This window comes from Theropithecus gelada, chromosome 9 (genome assembly GCF_003255815.1).
Source record: "Theropithecus gelada isolate Dixy chromosome 9, Tgel_1.0, whole genome shotgun sequence".
Taxonomy (NCBI): Eukaryota; Metazoa; Chordata; class Mammalia; order Primates; family Cercopithecidae; genus Theropithecus; species Theropithecus gelada.
The window spans coordinates 35,993,101-36,019,913 of record NC_037677.1 but is presented as its reverse complement, the minus strand read 5'-3'; the positions used below and the strand labels follow the sequence as shown (position 1 = coordinate 36,019,913).

The following is a 26,813-nucleotide window of genomic DNA, read 5'->3' as shown; positions in this document are numbered from 1 at the left end:
GCCAGCTTGGGGCTGGCAATGCCCAATTTTAAAAAGGAAGGCCTGGTCTGAGCAGGGAGGTGGCCCAAAGGCCGGGCAGACTCACCTCGTGGAATGGACGTAGTGGGGACTCCGGACCCGCAGGTCTGGCGTGGACGGCATGCTGGACTGGGAGTTCCAGTGCGGGAGGCCGCGGATGGGGCTGTTCTGCAAGGAGTTGCTTCCTCCGCCTGCTTCCGCACAGCTTCCCGTGCTGGGGAAGCGCTTGTGGCTGCTGCAAAGCCAAGGAGGCCATGTAGTCACCGCCAGACAGACAGCACCTTTCCTGGGGGGCTGGCTAGTTCAGGACATCGATCCCAGCATGTGGGGAAGCTCGCCCGTGACTCCCACCTTGCTTGGTCAGACCTCTACTGTGGTTCTCAGGCTTTCCCCAGCAGTGGGTAGAGTCCTGGTCCCTGAACACCCTCCCCACTCCCTACCTAGCAAATACGAGACAAAGATCCTGGTCAGCCTTCTCTGTAGCAGGCAGTGTGACAGTCCTGCCCTTACAGTTTTTTGTTTACCAGGAAACAAATATTTACCTGTCCTGGCACCCCTTGGAGCTTGGTAGGGTGATTAAAGGAAATGAGAAAAACAGAGCAGCAGACCCAAATGCCTTCCAAAAAAAAAACCTCCCTACAAGGTCAGGCCGGTAATGAGCTGATAATACACAGCTTGGATTTCAGCTGCTTGGCTGGAGAATTCTGCTGGATGAGGGGGTGGAGTTCTGAACCACTGCAATTGCTCCGAGTGGACTTTCACTTGCCATTTCAGAATAGCGCTGCCTGAGATTTCCTAATTAATTCCTCTGGAATTTAACAGCATTCAAACCATCTGTCATCACGTGGATTGTGGGCCAAAGCCCCAATTTCTGAGTCACAAAAATGTACCTCAACAGGGTCGGCAGCAGAGGGCGCTGTGAGCACAGCCCCGTGAAAGGCAAACCCCAGGGGGAGGAACTAGGTTGACGTGGGTTTTGTCATCGTGGATGCTACTTGGGACAGCCCTTTGATTGTTCCAGAGCGTGGATGGTGGCCTCATTTGGTGTCGTTCACGACGCAGCTCACCTGGAATGGCTGTGAGAGGAGCGCTTCTTGACCTTCTCATAGGGTTCATCTAAAGAAGACTCACTCCACATTTTGGGCTTGATGGGAGACCTGTCATAGTCGCTGCGGTGACAGTGCGTCTGTCGGAGTCCCTCCAGGGACTGGGGAGGAGGAGGCCTGTTGTGCGACGGTGGCCGAGGAGGGAGTCCCTTGTGAGGAGAATGTAGGGGGGATATTGTGCTGGTAACCTGACAGTCTTCTGCACAAAGACAGGAAGAGAGGAACTGAGCCCCCGGCCATCCTTCCCACAGGCTGAGCCAGAGCCCCCACCCCCATCCACCCGCACCTTGGAGCCATCCAGCCAAACCCACACCTTCACCCCTGTAATGAGAAACCCTGAGACTCTTCCCTGGTTGCCAAGACAAGTCAAGACGAGTCAAACCAAACCAGGGCAAGCCAAACCTCCACTGCAGGCGGGACTGCATGGGAAAAGACGCGTCGCTTTTGATGAGACACGAATGGAGTGACGTCTGACCGTCATTAAATACCACCAACAAATGACTGCTTCACGCCAAACAGCAAAATGTAGTTACTGCTCTAGTGTTGTCTTTCAACAGACACTAAGCATCTAATTCACTTTGGGAGGGTCTGAGTTCCCGGAGAGTTTTGTCTGTTTCATTTGCTGCTAGATCCTCAGCTAACACATAGTAGCTGCTTGATAAACATGGGTTGGAGAAAAAAAAAATGAATGAGGGTCTATATGTCCATTGTAAATACCTGCTGGGTGGATCGGGTGTCTACTCTTTGCTTTTTTCCCCCAGAGCTGTGTTTACTCTCTTTTCATTCTGTATATTTTAAGTTTGAAACTGCCTTAACTTCTTTAAGGAGATGAGCTACAAAGATTATGTATTAATAAATGATTCCCTGCCTCCAGGATAGGAATGATCTAACACGTCAGTGTGCTAGGGGACTTTCAGAAAAAGCAAATTCAGTGAGTCTAGGAGGTGCTGTGGGAGAGGCTGGTCTTGAAGGGACTTGGGCAGGCAAAGAGGAGAAGGAAGGAAGGGCTTGAACCAAAGTGTGGAGGCCCTGAGGGCAGGGTATCAGCTGCAGGTACATCTGGCCGGGCAGGGGCTGGTGAGGTGGGGCAGGCGGAGTGAGGGAGGAGCTCTGGTCAGCACAGCCACCTTCTGTATGCACATGTGAGCCAAGAGCCTGACTGATGGGGGCCTGGAATTCTGAGCTAAGGAGCTGAGATTTTGAAAAGTCACAGGAAAACTTTGCAACATCTTAAGCACAGATGCATCAAGGTGAAAAATCCTGTTTTAGAACTATTCACCTGGCAGCGTTCTAAAACTAGAGACTGAAGAGGGGGATGAATGAAGACTTCAGGCTGGGGCAGGTCAGCATTGAGAAGAGAGAGGAGGGAACGATTCAGGCTTCACGGGGAAGGCAGAGACGGGAGGTGGAGGGGGAAAAAAGCACAGAAGCAAACCTTCCAAACAACCAACTACCATTCACTTGCCCCTAAATCCATTTCCAGCCGCTCGTTTCACAGCCTAATTCTCAGTCCCCCAGCCATGGACACCCAGTATGTACCCACTCCTCCTTTGCCCTCAAATCAGTGAAGGAAGAGTCCCTAGAAAGACAGCCTGCAGTGGGACCGTGGCCTGCAAAACGATGTGCTGACACCTGTGAGGAAGTCCAGGGTCTGCATCCGGAACACGGGGAAGCAGCCGGAATCACAAAAATTACCCACTGACATTACCCACTCAAAATCACCCACTGACATTACCTATTGCTCCAGGCACCCCTCTATTACCAAGGAATCTCTCTCAATTTTTCTTGTTCCGTTTCCAGGAGAGACTGGGGTACTCAGAGGCCAACCACAGGGCTGGGATCTCTGATGCTCAAGCCCCCCGTTTCCTTGTAGCCCAATGGCCTCCCCCGTGTGTAATGAAGCAGACAAATATATTCCAGTCTGATTTCTAATAGCACAGCCAAGGTGACTGGGTAAATAACCCGCCAGACTTTCCCCACATCAAAAGCAATCATTATTATTATTGCAATTATCATTATTACTGTGACTAGTGTGGACCTTTTATGTTTCCCATCTGAACAGCCACTTATCACTGCCTGCCTGAGGTTTCCCTACAGGACAAAAAAATTAACTGCCACTTAATATATTTCCATATAATTAATGCACCCGCCTCCCAGTGTGATGGTTAAACATCCACTGGAGTATTCTCACATGGTTCTGGGTTTGGTATTCTTACTTCCCCTACGTATGATGGTGGTGGGGGTTGGGGGAGGGACGAGTTCTGTTTTTTTAAGAATTTCCCAAGAAAATATCCTGCTAACTACCAGGTTTTAACAGTTCAATGGGAAATAATAAGACAGTTTTGCAGCCTGAGCGTGTGTCTACCAGGATACCTCCCCTCTTGCTTTCACTACTGCCTTGGGAAGCAACAGTAGGTTTGTTCCATTTCTTCTCACGATCTTTAGACTCTCCTAGTGAGTTTCAATCTTTGACTTGTGATCTAAATCAATTTCTACCCTTTTCCTCTAGATACTATGAATACTCAAAAGGAAGCTATACCTAGTGTGTAGATTCTCTGTCTAGTTAACAATGTAGTTTTGGACTGGGTATGGTAGCTCCTGCCTATAATCCTCCTAGCACTTTGGGAGGCCGAGGTGGGTGGGTCGTTTGAACCCAGGAGCAACATGGCAAACCCAGTCTCTACAAAAAAAATACAAACATTAGCCAGCTGTGGCGGCACACTGTAGTCCCAGCTCCTAGGGAGGCTGAGGTAGAAGAGTCACTTGAGCCTAGGAGGCAGAGGTTGTAGTGAGCCGAGATCATGCCATTGCACTCCAGCCTGGGCAATAGTGTGAGACCCTGCCTTAAAAAAAAAAAAGTTTTTGGTTTCTAAAAAAGTAAAGCACCACTGATGAAAAGCTCTAATACACATGGGTTTATGCAGCACCTACGCACTCCCAACCAAATAGGTGAATACTGGGAAATGAGAGAGCTTGCAGGGAGCCCAGCTGTCTTTTGGCCTGGCTCTTGCCTTTACACAAGGCAATCCCCAGACTACATACAAATTCATCTCTGTTTACTCTGAGCTCCAGGTTTGTAAGCAGGAAATGCATAAACCTACCATCCTCAAGAACAAGGGCATCTGAGAGGGAGCTGTCTTCACTGGCAATGTTTCCATCTGAGAAGACAAAAAGCAATAGCCTATGAGTTCAGCACATTCCTTCAACAAAGCCCTATCTGTAAAATCAGTGTGTCTACCGCCACCTCATACCTTTCTCTTCCTAACCAGAAAGAACCCACCAGATACAATACAAATGCTGCTGGGTGTTTGACAGTCCCTGTGGTGGGTCATTGGCTCAGCTCCCTACCCCGACACTGCCATGTGCCCTAGCCTTTGTTTGTGCCCTGGTTTCATAGAATACTGCAATGCAGAGTGGCTTCATATCGAATATAAAGGCTGCCCCAGCCTGATTAAACCACATCATTGTCCCTGCACAAACCCAGGGCATGTACCAGCGAAACCAAAGGACGCAAACTGCTTTTTATTCTACAAATGTGAAACTAGGGTAGGCACTTTGCTTTGCTTCTGTGGCAATAAACGGCTTCTCAATAAACTTTGTAAGTCATTAGTAGAGAAAACAAGCGTGCTAAATACAGGCTCCATCTCTCCAAAGCTTATTTTTATAGATGCCATTCAATTAACCAGGAGAACACGCCCAAAAGGGAGACAGTAAAATAATCCTCCCTGTTTCACTGCTGGGGAAACTGAGGGGTAGGAAGGGAAGAGCGGTTTGTCTGAGGTGGTTTTGCTCTCCGGCAACGCAAGCAAAGGTCCTAAGTCTTCAGGTTCCAAGTTTGGTGTTTTACCTCTTAAAATAATATGCTAAGGAACTAGCAAGAACGTTAATCACTCCTCTAGTTCAAGTGCGCCCTTGGATGTTTCTGTAGGAAACATCTTTCTGTTGGGAACCCCTAACTGCCTTGGAGGGCGTAGAGGATCTCAAATGGAGCATCAGAAAGAGGCTGAGGGAGCTTTACTAGGTGGCGGGGGAAAAGTTGTGTGGTCTTGGCCAAGGACAACAGGATGAGATAGGGAAAGATGGTTATTCCAAATTTCCTAGAGCAAAGGAGTTTCTAAAACTTCTCTTTTTAACTAGGAATTCACTTTATTCTTGTTGCATGATGGACTCTGAGCAACCAGGAGCTCTGACTTCAGCATCTTGGAATCTTCAGCACATCACTGCTACCCTAAGATGCCCACGAGTTTAGGCTGCAAATCTGTATCTGTCTATATCCATCTATGTAATTGTAGTGAAATATATATAACATCACATTTACCATGTTAACATTTTTTTTTTTTTCAGAGATGGAGTCTTACTATATTGCCCAGGCTGGAATGCATGGTTACTCATAGGCATAATCATAGCAGACTACAGTCTCAAACTTCCGGCTCAAGCGATCCTTCTGCCTCAGGCTCCTGAGTAGCTGGGACTACAGGTGCATGCCAACATGCCCAGATTAACTGTTTTTCTTTTTTTTTTTTTTTTTTTTTGAGACAGAGTATTGCTCTTGCTGCCAAGGCTGGAGTGCAATGGCACGAGCACCATCTCAGCTCACTGCAACCTCCGCCCCCTGTGTTCACGTGATTTTCCTGCCTCGGCCTCCTGAGTAGCTGGGATTACAGGTATGCACCACCACACCTGGCTAATTTTTGTATTTTTAGTAGAGACAGGGTTTCTCCATGTTTGTCAGGCTGGTCTTGAACTCCCGACCTCAGGTGATCCGCCCGCCTTGACCTCCTGAAGTGTTGGGATTACAGGTGTGTGAGCCACTGCGCCCAGCCCCAGCTTAACTATTTTTTTTTTTTTTTTTTGAGACGGAGTCTTGCTCTGTCGCCCAGGCTGGAGTGCAGTGGCCGGATCTCAGCTCACTGCAAGCTCCGCCTCCTGGGTTTACGCCATCCTCCTGCCTCAGCCTCCTGAGTAGCTGGGACTACAGGCGCCCACCACCTCGCCCGGTTAGTTTTTTTGTATTTTTTAGTAGAGACGGGGTTTCACCATGTTAGCCAGGATGGTCTCGATCTCGTGACCTTGTGATCCACCCATCTCGGCCTCCCAAAGTGCTGGGATTACAGGCTTGAGCCACCGCACCCGGCCAACTATTTTTAAGTGTACAGTTCATTGACATTAACTACATTCACACTGTTGTGCAACCATCACCACCATCCATCTTCTGTTTGAATAATATTTTCATTTTTCCAGACTGAAACTCTGTATCCATTAAGCATTAACTCCTCATTCGCCTGTGCCCTCATCCCCATAGTAACCACTATTCAACTTTCTGTCTTTCTAGAGCAAAGGTAGTTTAAATATGCATACACTTGGAGGAAAGCTTGATTTATATTTTTAATAATTCACTGACTTAGACAAGAAGGATTCTAACAGTTTAGGGGATTTGATGCTTTGTGGGTGGATACTGGGGGATTTCCTTCTACAGTTTACCAAAGGTCATCACCAAAATTCCCTACCCCTGACTGGAGCTCAGGGTTCCAGACAATCAGATGGTCCAGTCTCCCCAAGCCTCAGCTCTTGGGATAGGAGGCCCCTGGAAGTACAGGGGCCAGCGGGTTGGCAGAGGCTGCTCGAAGAGAGGGATCACTGCTGCTGTGCACCCCAGCCCTACCTGTCCTTCCAGATTGAGTAGAGGCGCTCAGGTCCCTGAGTGTCAGAGCCTGGGCTAGCCTAGTCAACTCAGCTCAGTTCACAGTGAGGGCTGAGAAGAATGCTAGCTCCTGGCTGCAGGTTCTCCCAGGGAGGAAGCCAACAGTGATACCAACAGTTTGATTCATACAATCCCTTCATCTGCGTCTGCATCCACTTGGTTTCTCTCACGTGGGATCAGGCCTTACTCGCTTCATTTTATGGATGGACAAATGAAGGCAGTGGGCAGTTAGGTGGCTGCTCAGGTCATGCAGGGGCCACTCGTGGGACCTGCCGTCTGGTCCTCGGGGCCCGGGCATGGGAGTGGGGTGGGGACAGCCCAGTTGGCACTGACCGTCTATGATCAGCGAAGCCCTCTGGGTGGGTTTCTTTCCAGACTTGATGCGGTTCTCATTGATTGCATTTTCAATCTCTTGCAGTTTCTTCAGTGCATTCAGATACGAGGTTTTCCTTTGTTTCTTCAGTTTTTTGCTGACGTTGGGATCACTGGCTAGGCGGCGGGCAGCCTCTGTAATCTGGGACTGAATGGCAAACTCTCGTTCCAGGCGTTCCAGCTCAGCTTCCTGTGGGAGGGAAAGCGCCGGTTTGTGTCACTGGGGATGCTGAGCAGGGAGACACTCATCCTTCCCTCCCCAAGGTCCCTGTCCCCTCCCCAAGGCAAGCTCAGTTCCTTGGGAGACACTCTTAAAAGTAGCTCCACTCCTAAAATCTTCATCCACTGAAGTCCCCAGACACACCCACTGTTGTAACCCTTGCTCCTGTTACTTTCCGGAGATAAGTGTTGGTCTGAACACTGTCATCATCACTGAGAACAGAGTTCCCACACTGCAGGTCTAGGGATCGCTTGGCTGTGTTTGACTGTCTCCAGCAAGGTTCATCAAGACAAACCAAAGCCTTTGTGGAGAGTCACAGCCCATTTGGTTGCCACTTCCTTTCCATTTTGGATGTAGGATGCAGCATGATTTTTAGTTTCTGTATGCCATTCTTCTCTGTGGACTTGCTACCGAGGAACTCACACACATGAAGCTAATGCACGGGCCTCTGACTCACACATCTTGTCTTTCCCCGTATCCCCACTCACCCGCGTGTCTTTCGGGAGCTCTTTTTTTTTTGAGATGGATCTTGCTCTGTCACCCAGGCTGGAGTGCAGTGGTGCAATCTCTGCTCACTGTAACCTCCGCCTCCCAGGTTCAAATGATTCTCCTGCCTCAGCCTCCCAAGCGGATGAGATTATAGGCACCTGCCACCATACCCAGCTAATTTTTGTATTTTTAGTAGAGATGGGGTTTCACCATGTTGGCCAGGCTGGTCTCAAACTCCTGACTTCAGGCTATCCTTCCGCCTTGGCCTCCCAAAGTGCTGGGATTACAGGTGTGAGCCACCACGCCCGGCCTTGGGAGCTCATTTTGCAAGCTCTGACTGTCCCTTCCCCATCTGCCTATTCATGGATACTCTGCTGGGCTACACCTGGGCCCTTCAAGGGGCATGGATGGACAGTGGGTGGTGGTGGTGGCAGTCCCCCTCCCACCCACCCCCACCCAGCTCATTAATGTCCTTCCCCTCTTTTTATTATAGCTCCCTCCCACCTCCATCCTTCCTTTTGCCAAGAAGTACAGATGGATGAGATTCTCCTCAGAGTTTGAGGACTGGGAAGAATAAAGCTGTGGCTGTCAAAAATGCCTGGTGGACCTAGCGGATGACACCTAGACAGCATGTTTGCTGTTGTCCTCTGTGCTGACCAAGCCTCTCCTCTGCAGATGCATGTACACCAGCTGCTGAGGGATGGGGCGAGGCAGCTCGTGCATGTGTGCGTGAGGATTTGGGGGATGAATGTAGAATCCCCCGCAAAGTGTCAGATTGTTCATTTTTCTATTTCCTCTCTTCCCTAGTAAAACCCCTCTGGATGACAGCTAGCTCTACACAGCACCTTGTTGGTTGAGATTTTGAGCAGTGAGCTGTCTCACTGACAGGGTCCTGCAAGGTGGGCATACTTGGGAGCCTGCAGGAGAGGTAGAATGTTTGCCTAACCCCACAGCTAGTAAACCCAGGACAAATGCATCGGCAGCTTCTCAAGGCCAGGGAGAGAGCACACATCTTGCCCTAGGAAATTCACAGACACGCTGACATTTGATGGGAACTGATCTAGCCAAATAGGAGGAGATCAACTGTTGGCTAGAATCAACAGATCTTCCTGTTTGGTGGCTCAGTAAAATATCCTTGCCTCCTGGCACAATGCACCATGCTGGAGACTGCCATCAAGGAGAAGTTCTTTGCCTGATCTCATTGACTTTTGAGCACTTTAAGCCTAAAAGGAGTGGGAACAAGCAGCGAGAGAAAAAGGTGAAGGTTAAAGGGAACTATTTTGGAGTTAATAAACTCCTGAATCCTGCCAAGGCTGGCTGCACTGTTCTCTCAGAGGGAGAAGAATATCGACATGGACTCCCGCCTGGGGTCTTGAAATAGGCAAGTCACCAAGGGACAAAGATTGTTCTGTGAGTTTGGGCTCCCCGGGGCAGCTGTTCCTGAGCTGTTACAATGGCCCTGGCGCCAGACACTGATTCAGAGTTTTGTGGGGGAGCCCAGGACAAATTCTCACTATTTAAACTAAGACAAGTCCAAGGCTGAATGCCCTGTCCATGCAAATGTCTGCCTGTTACATGAACAGGGAAGCAAAGTGCATTTCCAGGAGCCACAGCAGAGACCAGGTGACCGTCTCATGCTTCTCAGAGGAACCTTGCAGAACACCAGCTGCTCCTGTGCTGGTTCCTTTTACGAACTTAGGAAAGATCATGTGTGGGGACAGGCAAGGAAGCACATGGCTAGGGCATTCTCAGGGAGCTAAAGTCATGCGGTACTGAGAAGCGTGGAAGGTGTGGTGGGACTCTGGGAAGACCAAGGAGGGTGTTGGGGGAACTCCCTAAAAGTGGGGTCCCTTTTTAAAGCTTAAGGGCCAAGTATCTGCCCAGCAGCAGGGGGAGCTGAAGTTCCTCCCTAGGGTGGCTCTGATGACCAGCAGGATTTGGAAGTACCTGACCTCAATCCCATCCTCCGTCCCCCGCCGTTCCCTCCTTTGAGATTTCATCTCCCCTACAAGCAACTGTTTGCTGAGCATCACAAGTGCCAAATCCTGAGCGGCGTGTTTTACATACACTGGCTCATTCAATCCTAGGGACACCCAAAGAAGTAAGGGCTACGAGCTCCATTTTACAGACCAGGAACTGCCTAGCTGAGCTTTAATTTTTTATTGTTTTTGTTTGTTTTTGAGACAGGGTCTCAGTCTGTCATCCAGGCTGGAGTACAGTGGTGCAACCTTGGCTCACTGCGACCTCCATCTCCTCGGTTGAAGCGATTCTTGCCTAAGCCTCTGAGAAGCTGGGACTACAGGCACACACCACCAAGCCTGGCTAATGTTTGTATTTTTTTGGTAGAGATGGGATTTTCACCATGTTGGCCAGGCTGGTCTCGAACTCCTGACCTCAAGTGATCTGCCCACCCTGGCCTCCCAAAGTGCTGGGATTTTGCAGCAAAAGGCGTGAGCCACCACGCCCGGCTACAAGACCTTTAGTTTTCATTGAAGCAAACTGGTGTGTCTACCAGTGTCCCAGGGACCTGCCACTGCAGATCTCAGGAGATTCCTCTAACACTTAGATGGGCCACAAACACTTGGGTCCCTCTCTGATTTCACCCTCACCCTAATCCTACCTAGCCCAGGTGTCCGTTTCTCCCAATCACTTTCTCAAAAGACTAAAAATATACAGCATTCCTCTTTCCCCTGGCTCTAAGTCCTGACCTTTGAAGGCCTCTTTTCAAGAGCATGTTAATTAGTAACTTCGTTCAGAAGAAATCTGGGAAAGCATTTCCCGGGCAGGGGCCCAGGGCCTGAGGGTATACCTGGCCTTTACTTTCTCTTGGCCTGAGGCCGGATTCTCATTAACCAGCCGGAGATTGAAGTCTTTTTTTTTTTTTCTTTCTGTGACATGTTTTATTTTCTCTTAAAATACTATATGTGTATATATATTTTTATTATTATTATACTTTAAGTTCTAGGGTACATGTGCATAACGTGCAGGTTTGTTACATATGTATACTTGAGCCATGTTGCTGTGCTGCACCCATCAACTCGTCAGCACCCATCAACTCGTCATTTACTGTTTTTTTGTTTGTTTGTTTTCTCCCCAAATCTGAAGTCTCCAGCCCCAACTTCGCCCGTGTTCGGTCCAAAGGATGGACGTAGCTTCTCCAAACACAGACAAACAAGGCCAGGGCCGCCCAAGCATCCTGCACACATTCTCGGAGGGACGTGAGTAGCCAGGTGAGGCTACGACCACGGGACGGTGGACCCCACTGATCTCTCCCCAGTCAACCTACCCTTGCACCTGATGCCATGGCCTAAGTTTTCCTTCTCTCGGCAGCTTTTCTTTCATAGATCAGACATCAAGCTTGGCTCTGAGTCACTGAGGGCTGAGAGGCCATTACAAAGCCAAATACACGTGAATGCTACTGGAATGTTCTCCCCAAGCTCAACGTGGCTGCTTGCACTAGACCCACAGGGTCAGACAAGCAACTTTGACAGACACCCAGATGCCTGCAAATGCAAGCAAACTACTCCTAGCGAGGGGAACCACATACCAACCAGCCAGCTCACTCAAGAAAAGGTATGAGCGAAAATACTGGCATTGGGCGGAAATGAAGAAATTGTTACGGAAAACCTGGGAGGCCTCACCAAGGGGAAAAGGAAGGATAACGTGAGAGAATCCAACAACAGAAAGGACGGACGCACCTCTCCTTTGGGCAGGATTTTCTGTTCATCCAGCTTGAAAGCTGTTCCTATTCTTCTCCGAACAATGGGTGGTTCCTCCCCTGGATCCAGGGGATATTCAACTGGCAGCTTGCCCGTGAGCTCCTGCATATGTGACATGGCATTTGGAGTGAGCATAAATCAGAGTGGGGCGGGTCTGTTTTTTAGAACACACACACACGCGCGCGCGCGCGCTCATACGCACATACCAATGTATGCATGCACTTTGGTACAGGTCAATGCCTATGCTAGAAATACTCACATTAAGCACTTTGCCTAAATAAGATTTCCAGAAATGAAATTTCATTTCTCTAACAATGTCTCTTATGTAGAATAGTTGCACTTCCAAAGTTTTTTCCAAAGTAAATTTCTGTGAAGTAAACATAATTGCCATTTTGGCTTTCATGATAAAACCTGAATTGCATTCATTCGTTAATTGAACAAATATTTCCTGCCTGCTCCTCTGCACCAGGCAAGGTCACCCAGCCAGTGAGGAGCAGCATCACCGTGAGTTCTCGGGTCTCTCCAACTCCAAATCCCGTGCTCTTGACACTGCGTCAAATACTCCCGCTCAAATACCTAAGTTTAAAATTTCCTTCAAATGAATTTTCACAAGAGGAGTGGTATCTACATGGCAAATCTCAGAAAAGTGCATATATAAATGATTGAGAAACCAAGTAAGGGTAGTAATCTACTCTGGCCAGATGCTACAGGAATAGGCTGTGCGTAAAAGACATTCAATTGTTTGGTTTAAAAGTTTTAGTAGAATGGCCGGGCATGGTGGCTCATGTCTGTAATCCTAGCACTTTGGGAGGCCGAGGTGGGCAGATCTTTTGAGATCAGGAGTTTGAGATCAGCCTGGCCAACATGGTGAAACCCTGTCTCTACTAAAAGTAGAAAAATTAGCTGGGCGTGGTGGTGAGCACCTGTAATCCCAGCTATGGGAGGCTGAGGCAGAAGAATCGCTTGAACCCTGGAGGCGGAGGTTGTAGTGAACTGAGATCATGCCACTGCACTCCAGCCTGGGCGACAGATAGAGACTGTTTATTACAAAAAAAAAAAGTATAGTAGAAATTGAACATATAATCCAAGTCATTGGCAAGGCTACTAAAAAAACACCTGTTTTGTATATTTTGGGCCCTGGAAATCTAATTGTTGTGGGTACAAGGACGGTGAATTTAGTTGACAGACTTTCATGGTGACAGTGATCCTGGTGAAAGGCTAAGGATCTGGGGGTGATTTCAAGATTAGAATCAGGCTCTCTGTGCGTGAGTTGTATCAGGGCTGAACAATGATCAAATCAGAGTCAGCGGCTGCCCCGCGCTGCAGAGGCCAGCCATCAAATGCAAGAAGTCACTTCCAGAGACCAGAAACAGCTGTGGGATCAACTGTGCATCTGTCGCCAGTGGCACAGTGGGCACTTCCAGGCCAAGCCCAGCTCTGGCTTTCTATCCCAAATTAACGCAGAACCTGCACAAAGACTCGAGGCGCTGCTCTGACAAGGAAGTTCAGAAGGCTCTTCTCAGGAATATCCATCATCCACACAGAAAACTTTTGCGCAGGGCAGTCCAGGGCTGAGTGCCCAGCAGGCGGGAAAATCCAAATTATGAGAGTGATTCTGGCCTCTCTTCCCCAACTGCTGTGTGCTGAGTGTGCATGTGTGCATGTGTGCACGCGTGTGTGCATGTGTGCATGCATGTGTACGTGTGTGCATCTGTGTGTGTGTGTGCATGTGACATGAGCATAAGCACGCATACTCCCTTCACTCGCCTGCTTCTTCCTCGCTGTGTTCAGATCACCGGGAAATGACCCCGTGGACTATATATTCCTCATTGTAAGCATTTCAGAGCACAATGGCCAACTATTTGAGTATCAAACTCTCTGCAATTTTCTTCCCTGCTTTTTTTCTTTAAAAAAAAAAATGTGGTTCAAATGTCTCCAAAGTAGGTAAGTGTTTATCCTGCAACCTTTTTTTAATCTGCTTCCCTAAAAGTCTATCTATAAATAACACAACTATTGGGGGTTTTATATTGTCAGGACTTGATTTTTTTTTTTTTTTAAACCTAGAAACTTCCAAAAAGGAGGAAAAAGTTGTTAAAATTGCCATGGATTTATAACTCTAAACTGTTTGTGGTTTTAAAATGTAGTTTAAAAAATAAGGCTACTGATTTTTTTCCACCATCCACTTGAAGGTATTTGAGTCAAAGTCTTGATTCTCCAGATATTTAATCTGATTTCGTGTGTAACCAGAGCTGCATGGCGAAGAAGTAATTTAACACTCTGCAGTGGGGCCTCAGCTTGGTGCCTCCCTATATCCTGCCAAATGCTCTCCCCCTCCCTCATTTCAGTTGCCCCCCTCCCCAGGGGTCAAACAGCGCTTCTTGATACTCTGAGCTGAGGGGAGAGATACAGGAACAGCACAGATTTACCAAGACTTCCCCCCAGCCCTTGACTACACATGCGTCAAGAGGCTATGGTGGGACTAACTATAGGGAATGATCACAGGAGAAATCTACCTGCAACTGACTTCTTGTTGGGTTATTTATTCCACTCAATTACATTTTCTGGTGTTAACATTATAAGAAGTGGCAGCTTTGTTTTCCTTCTTTTGCTTTTGTTTTTAAGAGCGATGGTGAGATTTTTTTATAACGCATGCTCATCTTGCCCTGACAGGTTCCTTACATTTTCCAAACATGCATTCCCTGCCGGGTTTAGGGACTTTTTATTAGAAACAAAACAAGGCTTTCCAAATTATTAAAGGCAGACATCAAAACTCCTATTTTTTTTTTTCCCAATCCTTCAAGCGTCTTCTTTCTAAAAACGTTGCTAATATTAACAGTATCACATAGCGCATTCTCCAGCCAGGCCATTGCTTTCCTAAGATTTGCAATGGATTTGGACTAATGTGGTTCTGCTTTGAGCAGGCTCCAGTCTAAATCAATCCAGACCATAATTAGGCCAAGTTGAAATGTAATGTGATCTCACTCCACAGCGCCTTGTTTCATTCTTCCTGCTGCAAGGCCTTAGTGTTTGGGGGAGGGGTATACGTCTCTTTGACTTACTTTGGGAACCTCTTTTGACTTCCCATTCTCAACTGTTTACCAGCAAAGCTCTTTGTAAGGTTAGGTGGTACATAGTCACTCCCGCCTTGGAGAGCTCCCACCCCATTGTGCCCATGTGCACAATGCACACACACACAGTCATGTGTGTTGCATTAAAACATGAAGCCTTCAAACACTTCTAACAGTCATGAAATAAACAGAAGAAGGTGGAAATGGATATTTAAATAAATATAGACAGCAGCTTGCAGCAACTTCTGTGAGACTAGCACATACATAGGGTCGAGAAAGCATTGCTTTGCTTTTTTTTTTTTTTTTTTTTTTTGAGACAAGGTCTTGCTCTGTCATCCAATCTGGAGTGCAATGGCATGATCATCGCTCACTGCAGCCTCAGCCTTCCAGGCACAGGTGATCCTCCTGCCTTACTCTCCTGAGTAGCTGGGACTACAGACACACACCACCACCTCTGGCTATCTGGCTATTTTTTTGTAGAGACAGGGTCTCACTATGTTGCCCAGGCTACTCTCTCGTCTCCACTGATCCTCCTGCCTCAGTCACCCAAAGTGCTAGTACTACAGGCATGAGTAACTGTGCCCAGCCTGCATAAAATTTAAAAATGTCATTAGGCTAAGATTTCATTTTTTAAAATGAAAAGTTAAACACCAGATCACAGGGTCTAAAGGTGATGATATATCAAGTGAGATCGTGGTTTCGTTGTTGACCACCAGTGCTGTTCAATAGGATGTCCAAAGACAAGTCTGAAATACCCTTAAGAACAAAAGCCACAACAATAAACTCAGGCACAAAATCTTGGGAAGATGGTGGTCAGCCCTTATAACCAATGAGGCACTGTCACGGAAGGAGATGCTTTATGAACTACCATGCAAGGATGAGGGATCATCATTAGGACTTGTCACTGGGACTCCCATGGGGTCCTATTTGGGATTCATACTGGTCGTCATAGTTCTTCGTCAACTAATTCTTTGATGGGTTTAGGGACTTTTTATTTTATTGAAAACAAAACTAGGTTTTCCAAATAATTAAAGGCAGACACCAAAACCCGTATTTTTCCCAACCCTTTAAGCATATTCTTTATAAAAAGTCGCTAATATTAACAGTACCACATAGCGCATTCCCCAGCCAGGCCAAACTGCTTTCGTAAGATTTGCAATGGATTTGGACTAATGTGGTTCTACTCCAATTCTTTCTCTGACAAAGCACATGAGAGAGGTTTGGATGTTTCCAACATTTGTGTTTCAGGAGAGTGCTCGCCACCCAGATAGGCTCTCTTTTTATCACTACCCTTGCCTTCCATCAAAACAATCAAATGACATCAGTCAAATGACATCAAAACGATCAAATGACATCAGAAAGATCAATGACATCACAAGACAACACCAATCTCAACGGGATGAGCTAGGAAAGGCTTACAGCTTCTCGGAGACACAGCTTCTTCAGTTCCTCCAGCCTCTGACGCAGGGTTTCCTCCAGAGCTTCCTGCCTGGATTTCAAGGCAGCCAGCATGTCCTTCTTGGCCGACTGCGAGCTATCTGATTCCTGAGAACCTGTCAATAAACAGTGGGGTTACTTGGCCAGCTGACAGGGGACACACATCTGGACCACTAATGAATTTAACTGGAGCCCACGCTGCGGAGATGGGATTTAGCCCAGGAACCAAGGGAGTGTGAAATAAAACAGGTGCTCAGCGCTTTAACTGTGAGAAGCACATTCCAGCACTGCATGGAATTTATAGCTAGTCAGAAGAAATGGCAGGAAGATGGACCCTCCTGAAAAAGAAGTTTATCTTTCTCGATTATCTTAAGATATGTCACATACCTGCTTTAATTTTACTAGCAAATTCTAATAGACTTTACACAAGAAAGGGGGAAAGAAAAGCTCACGCCAGCAATTTTAATACATATTGAGTTATTTATCTTTGTTTTTTTTTCTTTTTTTGATACAGTCTCACTGTCACCCAGGCTGGAGTACAGTGGCATGATCTTGGCTCACTGCAACCTCTGCCTCCCAGCTTCAAGCGATTCTCATGCCTCAGCCTCCTGAGTAGCTGGGGTTACAGGCACCTGCCACCACACCACGCTAGCAGAGATGGGGTTTCGCCACGTTGGCCAGGCTGGTCTCGAACTCCTGACCTCAAGAGATCTGCCTGCCTCGGCCTCCCAAAGTGCTGGGATTCCAAGTGTGAGCCACCGTGCCCAGCCCTAAAACATATTTAATATGTTATTTTGTTCACTTAAAAATACTTATTTTTGCTTAGTGCAAACATAATGTGTGTTTATCATAAAAACCCTGAAAATGTAGACATGTGTAAAAAATAGTCCATTAACTAATCACCCAGAAATAACCATTGCTGTGCATTTTCTTTTGGCCTCTTTTCCTAAGCACATATGTTTAAAAAATAAAATTAGAATGTTATTGTATTTTTTAACTTCATGTTTTGTATCGAGCAAATTCTCCTAATAAAAGTGATACATATTTTAACATGCTTTTCCTGGTTAAAACATGATGATTCAAATAGCAGAGTGCTAGATAGGAAGCCTTTGTGGAAGGCAAACTTCAAACCAAACAAAAGGAAAATAAGCTGAAATGCCAACTGGAGGAATTTAGGTTAGACCAAAGGAGTAATTTCTGGGCTGCCAGTGTTTGGATTCTGAAATAAGTTTCCTGCAGTGAAGCTATTATACTTTTTCTACCTTGATGGGTTAGAAAAGGAACATTGACTCTCTACAAAGGGAAAAGCTGATTATAACTTTTCTTTGCAAGCCCATCGTGAGCAAAAGTGTTAGAAATGGACAGGTGTTAGTCGGTGTGCATTCAAGGGGCTCACACCATGCCACTGACAACTGCATCAAAGAACTTCAAATACCTAGGGAGATTAATCTAATTAAAGATGAGCAAGATCTCTACCGCAAAAATTATCCCACTCTGCTGAGAAAAATTAAAGACCTAAATAAAGAGAGAGATACACTGTGGTCAAGGATTAGAAGCTTGATGTTGTAAAGATGTCCCTTCTCCATGAATTAAACAACAGAATCAATGCAATCCCAGTAAAACCTTGGTAGGACTTTTGGTAGGAAGGAGAAGAAACTGTATTTCCATAGGAAACAATTGAATTTGTGGACAATTTTATAAATGGATGAGAGAATAATCCAATCAGAATTCCCAGAATCAACAGTTCTGTTTCTTCCAATGGTAGAAAAGGCACTGCAGCATCATAAGACTAGAAAGAACTTTTGTGCTGTGACATCAAACAGCTCTGCTTCACTTAAATTGTCCCCATAAATATACTATTCTCCTATTTAACGTCTCTGAGTAGAAAACCCTGTATTCCATCAATTTCCATACGTACAGGCTCTTACAACCCCAATCATCAAGAACTCTCAATGTCTAAGAACATTCTGACTCTGACATGGGTTTTGTTCTTTCCCTTGCTTACTCAGTTTGAGCTTGAAATAGAGAATATATCTGTCACCACAGAAACATACTATCTTTATGCCTCCAAAGCAGCTAACAAATATTAGCTTGAATGAGCAACCAAATAAATGTTCACAGTCATATACTTGGATGCTGTAATTCAGTTGTATCTCCTCTTCATAACAAAAATCTAATACCTGTAAGTTGTTCCATTATGGAACCTACCTTCCATGCTCTGAATTGTTTGTAGCTCTTCCCTGGATTTTGACATACTTCAGTTGCAGGTCTCCGAATGCAACTGGACACAAGAAAGCTTCATCCATGACCTCATGGTTCTCAAATACTAAATCCATAGAGTGTCACATTCATACAGCACATCGCTGGACGTTATTGCAGGTTCCCCTTTTGGAAATGGTTTAGATTTGCTCCCTCCATAAGCCAATCACCCTGTGCTTACCAGTCCTAAATGATCTCCAGTGTATGTCCCTCCAAGGTTACATGGCTAAATCATTGTGACTCTTAATCTGGTTCTGTTAGTAATAGTTGCCAATCACATTTGAAGACTCAGGAACATTTACTGAAGTACTCTCTGTTTCATCATTGAAAGAATTAATAAGAATGTAAAACAATACTGGAAGGAAGGCAGACTTTAGATTTAAAAAACAGGCCTAGAGAAACTTGAGTCCAAGAAGATTAAAGGATTTCTAGCTCAAGTGAAAAATTCGTTGTTTTCCCTGTCACCCCTGCCTAACCTCTCAAAAGGAAATAATGATTTATTAAGTCCAATCTAAGAATTAACTGTGTTCAGGAATGGCACAAATCACAACAATATGAAACTCAAGGGAGGTAAAGCACACCATTTTTAGATGATCATGTTGCTAGTTATGGGATTAGTTAAGATTTGGCCCTGAGTTCCAGGGCTCATTAATGCTACCCAAATTATCATCATTTACAATAATTAGCCTAGATACCAAGCCACAGAAAACAGGCAAGAAAGTGTTGGCAAACTCGATGGCTCAAGAGCCCCTCTCTGTATCCGCTAATGCTGGTTGGCTCTGCTAATGCTGGTTGGCTCCGTTTCATGCCATTAGCCTGGGAGTTACTTCAGGGCGAAGATGGTGTCTGGGTACCAAGTTAAGTCCCTGCAAAGTCACTGAGCCAGCCTACCCTGGACATGCAGATTTCCACTGTAGTATTAACTGGATGGCGGATAAAGCCTAAAACAGATCTGGGTTAGATAAAGTCAAAACCACTTACTGGATGTTGTGGCCTTGGGTGTTACCTGCCCTCCTTAATTCATAAAGGGCTGAACGAGATAACACACCTCCAGCACTTTGTACTGAGCCTGTAACAGGTCAACCCTCAAACTAGGGCAGGTTGAACGTGTGTGTGTGTGTGTGTGTGTGTGTGTGTGTGTGTGTGTGTGTGGGTGGGTGCGCGCGCCCCCCCCACCCCCAGTAGAATTAGAAAGACAGAAATCATTGCAACTGCCTGTTCACTGTTGCTCAATGAAGTATCAGTCAAAGAAAAGAGCTTCGTACCCAATTCAGTGTAACACTTGAGGTCCAAAGCTTACCTTTAGAAAGGAGCAATACAGAACTAGGCAGTGTTTTCTTTAAAAATTATTTTTAATTGACACATAATAATTGTATGTATTTATGGGGTACACAGTAATGTTTTGGTACATTTCAGGGTAATTAGCATATCCATCATCCAAACATTGATCATTTTTTGGGTTGGAAATACTCAATATCCTCCCTCTAGCTATTTGAAGCTATACAATACCCTACTGTTAACTATTAACATCCTACAGTGCTATAGGACACTCAAACACATTCCTCCTACCTCGCTGTAATTTCTGTCCTTCAGCAAATCTCCCCCATCTCCTACTCTCTCTACCCTTCCCAGCCTCTAGAAACTTCTGTTCTACTTTATACTTCTATGAGATCCACTTTTTAAAAATACACAGTGTTATGGCCGGCCGCGGTGGCTCACGCTTGTAATCCCAGCACTTTGGGAGGCGGAGGCAGGTGGATCATGAGGTCAGGAGATTGAGACCAGCTTGATCAAGATGGTTAAACCCCGTCTCTACTAAAAATACAAAAAAAAAATTAGGCATGGTGGCGGGCACCTGTAATCCCAGCCACTTGGGAGGCTGAGGCAGAGAATTGCTTGAACCCAGGAGGCGGAGGTTGCAGTGAGCCGAGATTGGTCCACTGCACCACAGCCTGGGCGACAGAGCGAGATTCTGTCTCAAAAAACAAAACAAAAAAAAAACCCAGTGTTCACAAATGATGTTTCCTGAGTCCCTGGGTTTGCAGCTATGTCTTTGGGGCAGCTATGGATGCAGGTGGGGTCAAGGTGGTTCCGTGGCTATTCTTATACTATTGCACTCCACGTTCCTCAAAATAAAGCAGCCCCCCTGTGAACCTGCTGCATGTATTCAGGCTGCCATATTGTAACGAAAAGGGTTCCCACTGCCTTTTTTGTCTTTAAAGGAAATCCACTGTTCTGGGGCAAGGGCTCAGAGCTCTCATGGCTTGTGTGATCTCAGAGCTTGTGTGATCTGAGCCTGTGGGCTGCTACCTGCAACTAGGCAAACGTGGCCACTAAGGCAAGAGGTGGCCGAGTGCCCAGTGACACGGACACACCAGGAACATTCCATGGAAGCAGCTCAAAGGGCATCAGGAGAGGGAGTCCAAAATGCCCTCTGATGTTGATCTGCTTTCCCACCTCCTCCACAAATGCCCACTATGCATCCCCCGACCCAGCAGGGTGGTTTTAAAAGGGAAGAAAGAAAGAAGCTACAAGACAGGGAGAAATCAGGAGGCGGAGGTTCACTCTCGCTGCCCGCCTTGATGCCCTTAAGTGACAGAATGACTCCAGGAAGAAACTGAGTCAGGGCAGAGCCTTAGGGCTCAGGGAAATGGGACTCTCGAAAACTAAAAGCTGGGGCGGCAGCTCACACCCGTAATCCCAGCACTTTGGGAGCCAAGGAGGGAGCATCCCTTGAAGTCAGGAGTGTGAGACCAGCCTGGGTAACATGGTGAGACTCCATCTCCACAAAAACAAAACCAGCCGGGCGCGGTGGCTCAAGCCTGTAATCCCAGCACTTTGGGAGGCCGAGACAGGCGGATCACGAGGTCAGGAGATTGAGACCATCCTGGCTAACATGGTGAAACCCCGTCTCTACTAAAAATACAAAAAACTAGCCGGGCGAGGTGGCGGCGCCTGTAGTCCCAGCTACTCGGGAGGCTGAGGCAGGAGAATGGCGTGAACCTGGGAGGCGGAGCTTGCAGTGAGCTGAGATCCGGTCACTGCACTCCAGCCTGGGCGACAGAGCGAGACTCCGTCTCAAAAAAACAAAACAAAACAAAACAAAACCCAAAATTCAAATTTCAAATCAGCACCTAGGCTTATGCTGATTTATCCATTTCCAGTTATTTGAACACATGTATGCTTTTGCAAACCTCTCTGAGGTTGTGTTTAGCCCCTTAGAAATTAAAAAAAAAAAGGGCTGGGCGCCGTGGCTCACGCCTGTAATCCCAGCACTTTGGGAGGCCAAGGTGGGCGGATCACGAGGTCAGGAGTTTGACAGCAGCCTGGTCAACATGGCGAAACCTTGTCTCTATGCTTTAAAAGTACAAAAATTAGCTGGGTGTTGTGGCACGCGCCTATAATCCCAGCTACTCGGGGGGCTGAGAGAGGAGAATCACTTGAACCTGGAAGGTGGAGGTTGCGGTGAGCTGAGATGGCACCACTGCACTCCAGCCTGGGTGACAGAGCGAGACTCCATTTCAAAAAAACAAAATAAATAAATAAATAAATAAAAAGGATACAGGCTGGGTGCAGTGGCTCATACCTGTAATCCCACTGTAATCCCAGTACTTTGGGAGGCTGAGGTGGGAGGGCTGCTTGACACCAGGAGTTCAAGACCAGCCTGGCCAACATAGTGAGACCTATTCTCTATTAAAAAAAAAATTAAATGATCTAAATCTGCTATCACAGAGAGGGGGGTGACTGGTGGGAAAGACACTGGATTTTCATCACACATCTGCCATTAAATGGTGTAAGCCCTTGAGTTACTAACCTCACGGCCCCATCTATAAAATGACCAATTGACCGATCTCTAAGATTCCTCAAACTGAAGACACTATTACTCAATAAAGAACTTACTCAGAGTTCCTGTCAGGCCTCTGAGCCCAAGCTAAGCCAACATATTCCCAGTGACCTGCACGTATACATCCAGATGGCCCGAAGCAACTGAAGACCCACAGAAGTGAAAACAGCCTTAACTGATGACATTCCACCACTGTGATTTGTTTCTGCCCCGCCCTAACTGATCAATGTACTTTGTAATCTCCTCCACCTTAAAGAAGGTTCTTTACAATTTTCCCCACCCTTGAGAATGTACTTTGTGAGATCCACCCCCTGCCCCCAAAACATTGCTCTTAACCACCGCCGATCCCAAAAACTATAAGAACTAATGATAATCCACCACTCTTTGCTGACTCCTTTTTCAGACTCAGCCTGCTTGCACCCAAGTGAAATAAACAGCCATGTTGCTCACACAAAGCCTGTTTGGTGGTCTCTTCACATGGACAGGCGTGAGACAGTTCCCTCTTGCTGCTAGCAGTCACTTTTGCAATTTTTACAACAGGAATCCTGTACACAGTGCAATCTTCCCTCCCCCTTTTCTCTACCTTCCCAACTTCTAGCCTTCTGCCAACTCTGCTCTCATTTCATTTACTGCTACAGCCTCTCCCGGGCTGGAAGGGTGTGTCTCATTATTAACCAGGGCCTAAAGGATTTACTGCTTCATCTTATCAACAGACCGAAGCAAATATTTGTAAACTCAAATGCTAAACAGAGTTTAATCTGAGCTGTCTTTGGAATTAATGAAGTAGAAGATGGATGGAACCTCTTTATTCTAGGTAGAAGAGTGAGATTTCAAATTTTATTGATTGAAAAAACAGTAGCTAAGTGCTACCTGGAAAGGGCTGTCCAAGCCTAAGGAGTTGGTGTAGGAGTCAAAGGAAAAACAGAGGTGATCTCAACATGTTTTTTAAAAGATACGTGTAATGCACAAATATCTACATATATATACACATATATATAGATACATACATATATTTTTTTTTTTTGGTAAAGTTTCAGTCAACACTCAGATTTATGAGTATCCTGAATATTCTTTAGAAAACACAAACTGGTGTGTAGCCTCCTCTAAAGCAAAAGCCCACACCAGTGGTTTTGAGTTAACAGGGCTGGGTGTGTGTTCCAGCACTGCCGTTTACCAGCTGTGGGGACTTGGGAAGGTTGTGCAATCTCTTGAAGTCTGTTTCCTCCCCTATAAAATGGGAATGGAAATAGCACTTCTTCAAAAGTGGGGAGAATTAAAAGGGATAAACGCTTAGAAGATGCTTGGAAGAGAGGTGAGAATACATTAAGTGTTACGTGAATACTAGTTACTCTTTCTATTAAAAAGTGAGGCCGGGGTGGTGGCTCACACCTAGAGTCCCAGCACTTCTGGGAGGCCAAAATGGGACGACTGCTTCAGGTCAGGAGTTTGAGACCAGCTTGGGCAACATAGCCAGACCTTGTGTCTACAAAAATTAAAACAAAAATTAGTAAGGCAGGGTAGTGCATGCCTGTGGTCTCAGCTACTCTGGAGGCTGAGGTGGGAGAACTGCTCTAGCCGAGGTGTGGAAGCTACTGTGAGCTGTGATTGCACCACTGCACTCCAGCCTGGGCAACAAAGCAACGCCCCATCTGAAACCCACCACTATTTCTAGCCTTTATTAGGAGTCTGCATCCCAATTCGGAGAGCTCCAAAATGTAGATGAGAAAGTCTATTTAGTGGACAAGCAAGGAAACGTGGAATGCTTGCAGACGTACCACCCACCGTGGCCACATCAATTCAGGAAGCTCACGAGAAGGGTAAGGAAATGAATTTTTACAGAACTCCTAAACAGGAGCTTCCTACCTACTGTACTTCACCGAATCCTCACAGAGACATTACCCCATTTTCTTTTTCTTTTCTTTTTCTTTTTTGAGATGGAGTCTTGCTCTGTCACCCAAGCTGGAGTGCAGTGGCACGATCTCGACTCACTGCAACCTCCACCTCCTGGGTTCAAGTGATTCTCCTGCCTCAGCCTCCTGAGTAGCTGGGACTACAGGCGCACGCCACCATGCCTGGCTAATTTTTCTATTTTTAGTAGAGATGGGGTTTCACCATATTGGTCAGGCTGGTCTTGAACTCCTGACCTCGTGATCCACCTGCCTCGGCCTCCCAAAGTGCTGGGATTACAGGCGTGAATCACCGCGCCCGGTCTCCCATTTTCATAGAGAAGGTCAGAGTCAGAGGGAGGCTGAACTGGGAGTCTAATTCTGCTGTTCTGTCTTTTGCCTCTTGCATAAAAGCTCAACACGGGTAGGAGCTTTCTGTCTTGATCGCAGCTGGGTTGCCCTAGTAAACCTGTGTAGAAGGCAGTCACATTGCCTCCCAAGCCGGGGCTCCTTGCATAACAGTGCAAGCATCAAAACCTAAGAGCAGGAAGCAGGGCAGGGGCTCTTTGGATCACCCAGGCTGGAGTGCAGTGGTGTGATCTCAGCTCATTGCAACCTCCGCCTCCTGGGTTCAAGTGATTCTCCTGCCTTAGCCTCCCGAGTAGCTGGGATTACAGCGTGCCACCACACCTGACTAACAGAAGCCTCTGGAGCCCCTTCCATGTGCAAGGTGTTGTGGGATAGACATGAACAGCAGACATGCATCCAGCACTCAGACCTGCCCGCCAGGAGGCAGAAGAGAGCAGACCACAACAATAGGCCGGGCACGGTGGCTTGCACCTGTAATGCCAGCACTTTGGGAGGCCCTGGCAGGAGGATTGCTTAACACCAGGAGTTTGAGACTATCCTGGGCAACATGGTGAGACCCCGTCTCTAAAAAAATAAAAAATAAAAAAAATTAGCTGGGTGTGGTGGTGAGCGCCTATAGTCCCAGCTGCCCAAAAGGCTGAGGCAGGAAGATCCCTTGAATCTGGGAGTTTGAGAGTACACTGAGCTATGATCATGCCACTGCGCTCCAGCCTGGGTGACAGAGTGAAACCCTGTCTCTAAATAGGCAAAAAAGAATGAGACAGGTACTAGTTGCCATAGAAGGTGGAAGGCGGAACCCACAACCGGAAGCTGACCGGGTAATTAACCTGGATTGTAGCTGGCCATACATAGTTCAGAATTTTTTTTTTTTTTTTTTTTTTTGACATGGAGTTTCACTGTGTCACCCAGGCTAGAGTGCAGTGGTGTGATCTCAGTTCACTGCAACCTCTACCTCCTGGGTTCAAGTGATTCTCCTGCCTCAGCCTCCCAAGTAGCTGGGATTATAGTACGCCACCACGCCTGACTAATTTTTCTATTTTTAGTAGAGACTAGGTTTCACGATGTTGGCCAGGCTGGTCTCCAACTGCTGACCTCAAGTGATCTGCCTGCCTTGACTCCCAAAGTGCTGGGATTACAGGCGTCAGCCACTGCGCCCAGCTGGGTGACTTTTTTTATTGTCTCTCTGAGAAGGTTAAGCCTGTCTCTGACATACTGTCAAGAAAACACAGTGTCAGGTCAGTTCTCCAGCAAAAAATCTTTCCTCCCAGTTATCGGGAGGAAAATGTCTACTTGAATGATACTAGATTAAAAATAGAACCTGTTGTTTTCGGCGACCTTATGACATTTCAATCCTAATCCAAAGGATTTTTATTGAACTAGGTCACTAATAATCTGGCCAACGAGGAAGATAAAAAGAGCTGACCCTACAGAGACAATTCCCATCCAAGCAGAGAGAGAGATGGAGTGACTCATGCCAAGTCAGAAAGCCATTTTCAGGGGTATTTGGAAATCTATGGAGTGAACTTCCCAATGCTGTGGACATTGTTTGAGACCCTGGAGACACTGCCTGTGTCACTGTGGGTTTCCCAGCTTCTAGCCGGGGAACTCCAGACTCCAGCCGGGGACAGCTGGGTGTGGAGGGGCGGATGTGGAGGGAATGCCAGCAGCACAAACAGCAGCTCTTCTCCCGGCCGGCGGACACATGGAAGGACAGCCTCATTCAGCCGCGAGCCAGAAATGCTCCGATTGTTCAGAAGACCCCGGGCGACTCAGCACCGGATATGAGCGTACATTCTGCCCGGAGGACGCTGTCAGGAGCCACGCGTGGCTCATCTGTTTTTGACACAGAGGAGATATTGACGACCAGCCACTGATTTCAGAAGACAGAGAAGGGGTGCTTTCCTCTCTGGAAGGAGGGGAGAATTCGAAGCCAACAGTGCTCCAAAGAAGAAAGGAATCTGTTGTTCCAGAACTAAAGAAGGGAAATGACAACCCGTCTCTTTAGACCTTTAGAGAAAAAAAAAAATGAAGAAGGCATATTCCCAGCAGATCAGTAGAAGCTGTAAGGAAAAGTTTTGGCAGACACCCCAGGAATAAACACGAGGAAGAGGTTAGAATTCTTCTTTATGATAAAAAGATATTTATTTCCTTGACAAATCCTCAGTGATGAATTCCTTACATAAAATATGTCCCAGGAGACCACGGGAAATAATGCCATTTTGCAGACTGCGGGATAAATGTGTCATCTCTGGGGACCGTTATAGAGAATTAAATGTGATTTTTAACATGAAAAAATGCATGCTTGGAGAACTTTTCATCAGGCTT

The 26,813-nt window shown here is 46.6% G+C and overlaps 1 protein-coding gene across 6 annotated transcripts in view; it reads right to left on the bottom strand.

Annotated features, from left to right (window-relative positions):
* FRMD4A (FERM domain containing 4A) overlaps positions 1-26,813 on the bottom strand; it is a 695,424-nt gene that overhangs the window by 15,384 nt on the left and 653,227 nt on the right. For all 6 annotated transcript variants that reach the window (XM_025395888.1, XM_025395887.1, XM_025395886.1 and 3 more), the window contains 6 exons: positions 16,113-16,246; positions 11,605-11,727; positions 7,159-7,387; positions 4,226-4,282; positions 1,086-1,323; positions 86-253 (listed from right to left, as the gene is read on the bottom strand). In XM_025395888.1, coding sequence (XP_025251673.1) covers positions 86-253; positions 1,086-1,323; positions 4,226-4,282; positions 7,159-7,387; positions 11,605-11,727; positions 16,113-16,246 — 949 coding nt within the window. The remainder of the gene's footprint in view (positions 1-85; positions 254-1,085; positions 1,324-4,225; positions 4,283-7,158; positions 7,388-11,604; positions 11,728-16,112; positions 16,247-26,813) is intronic.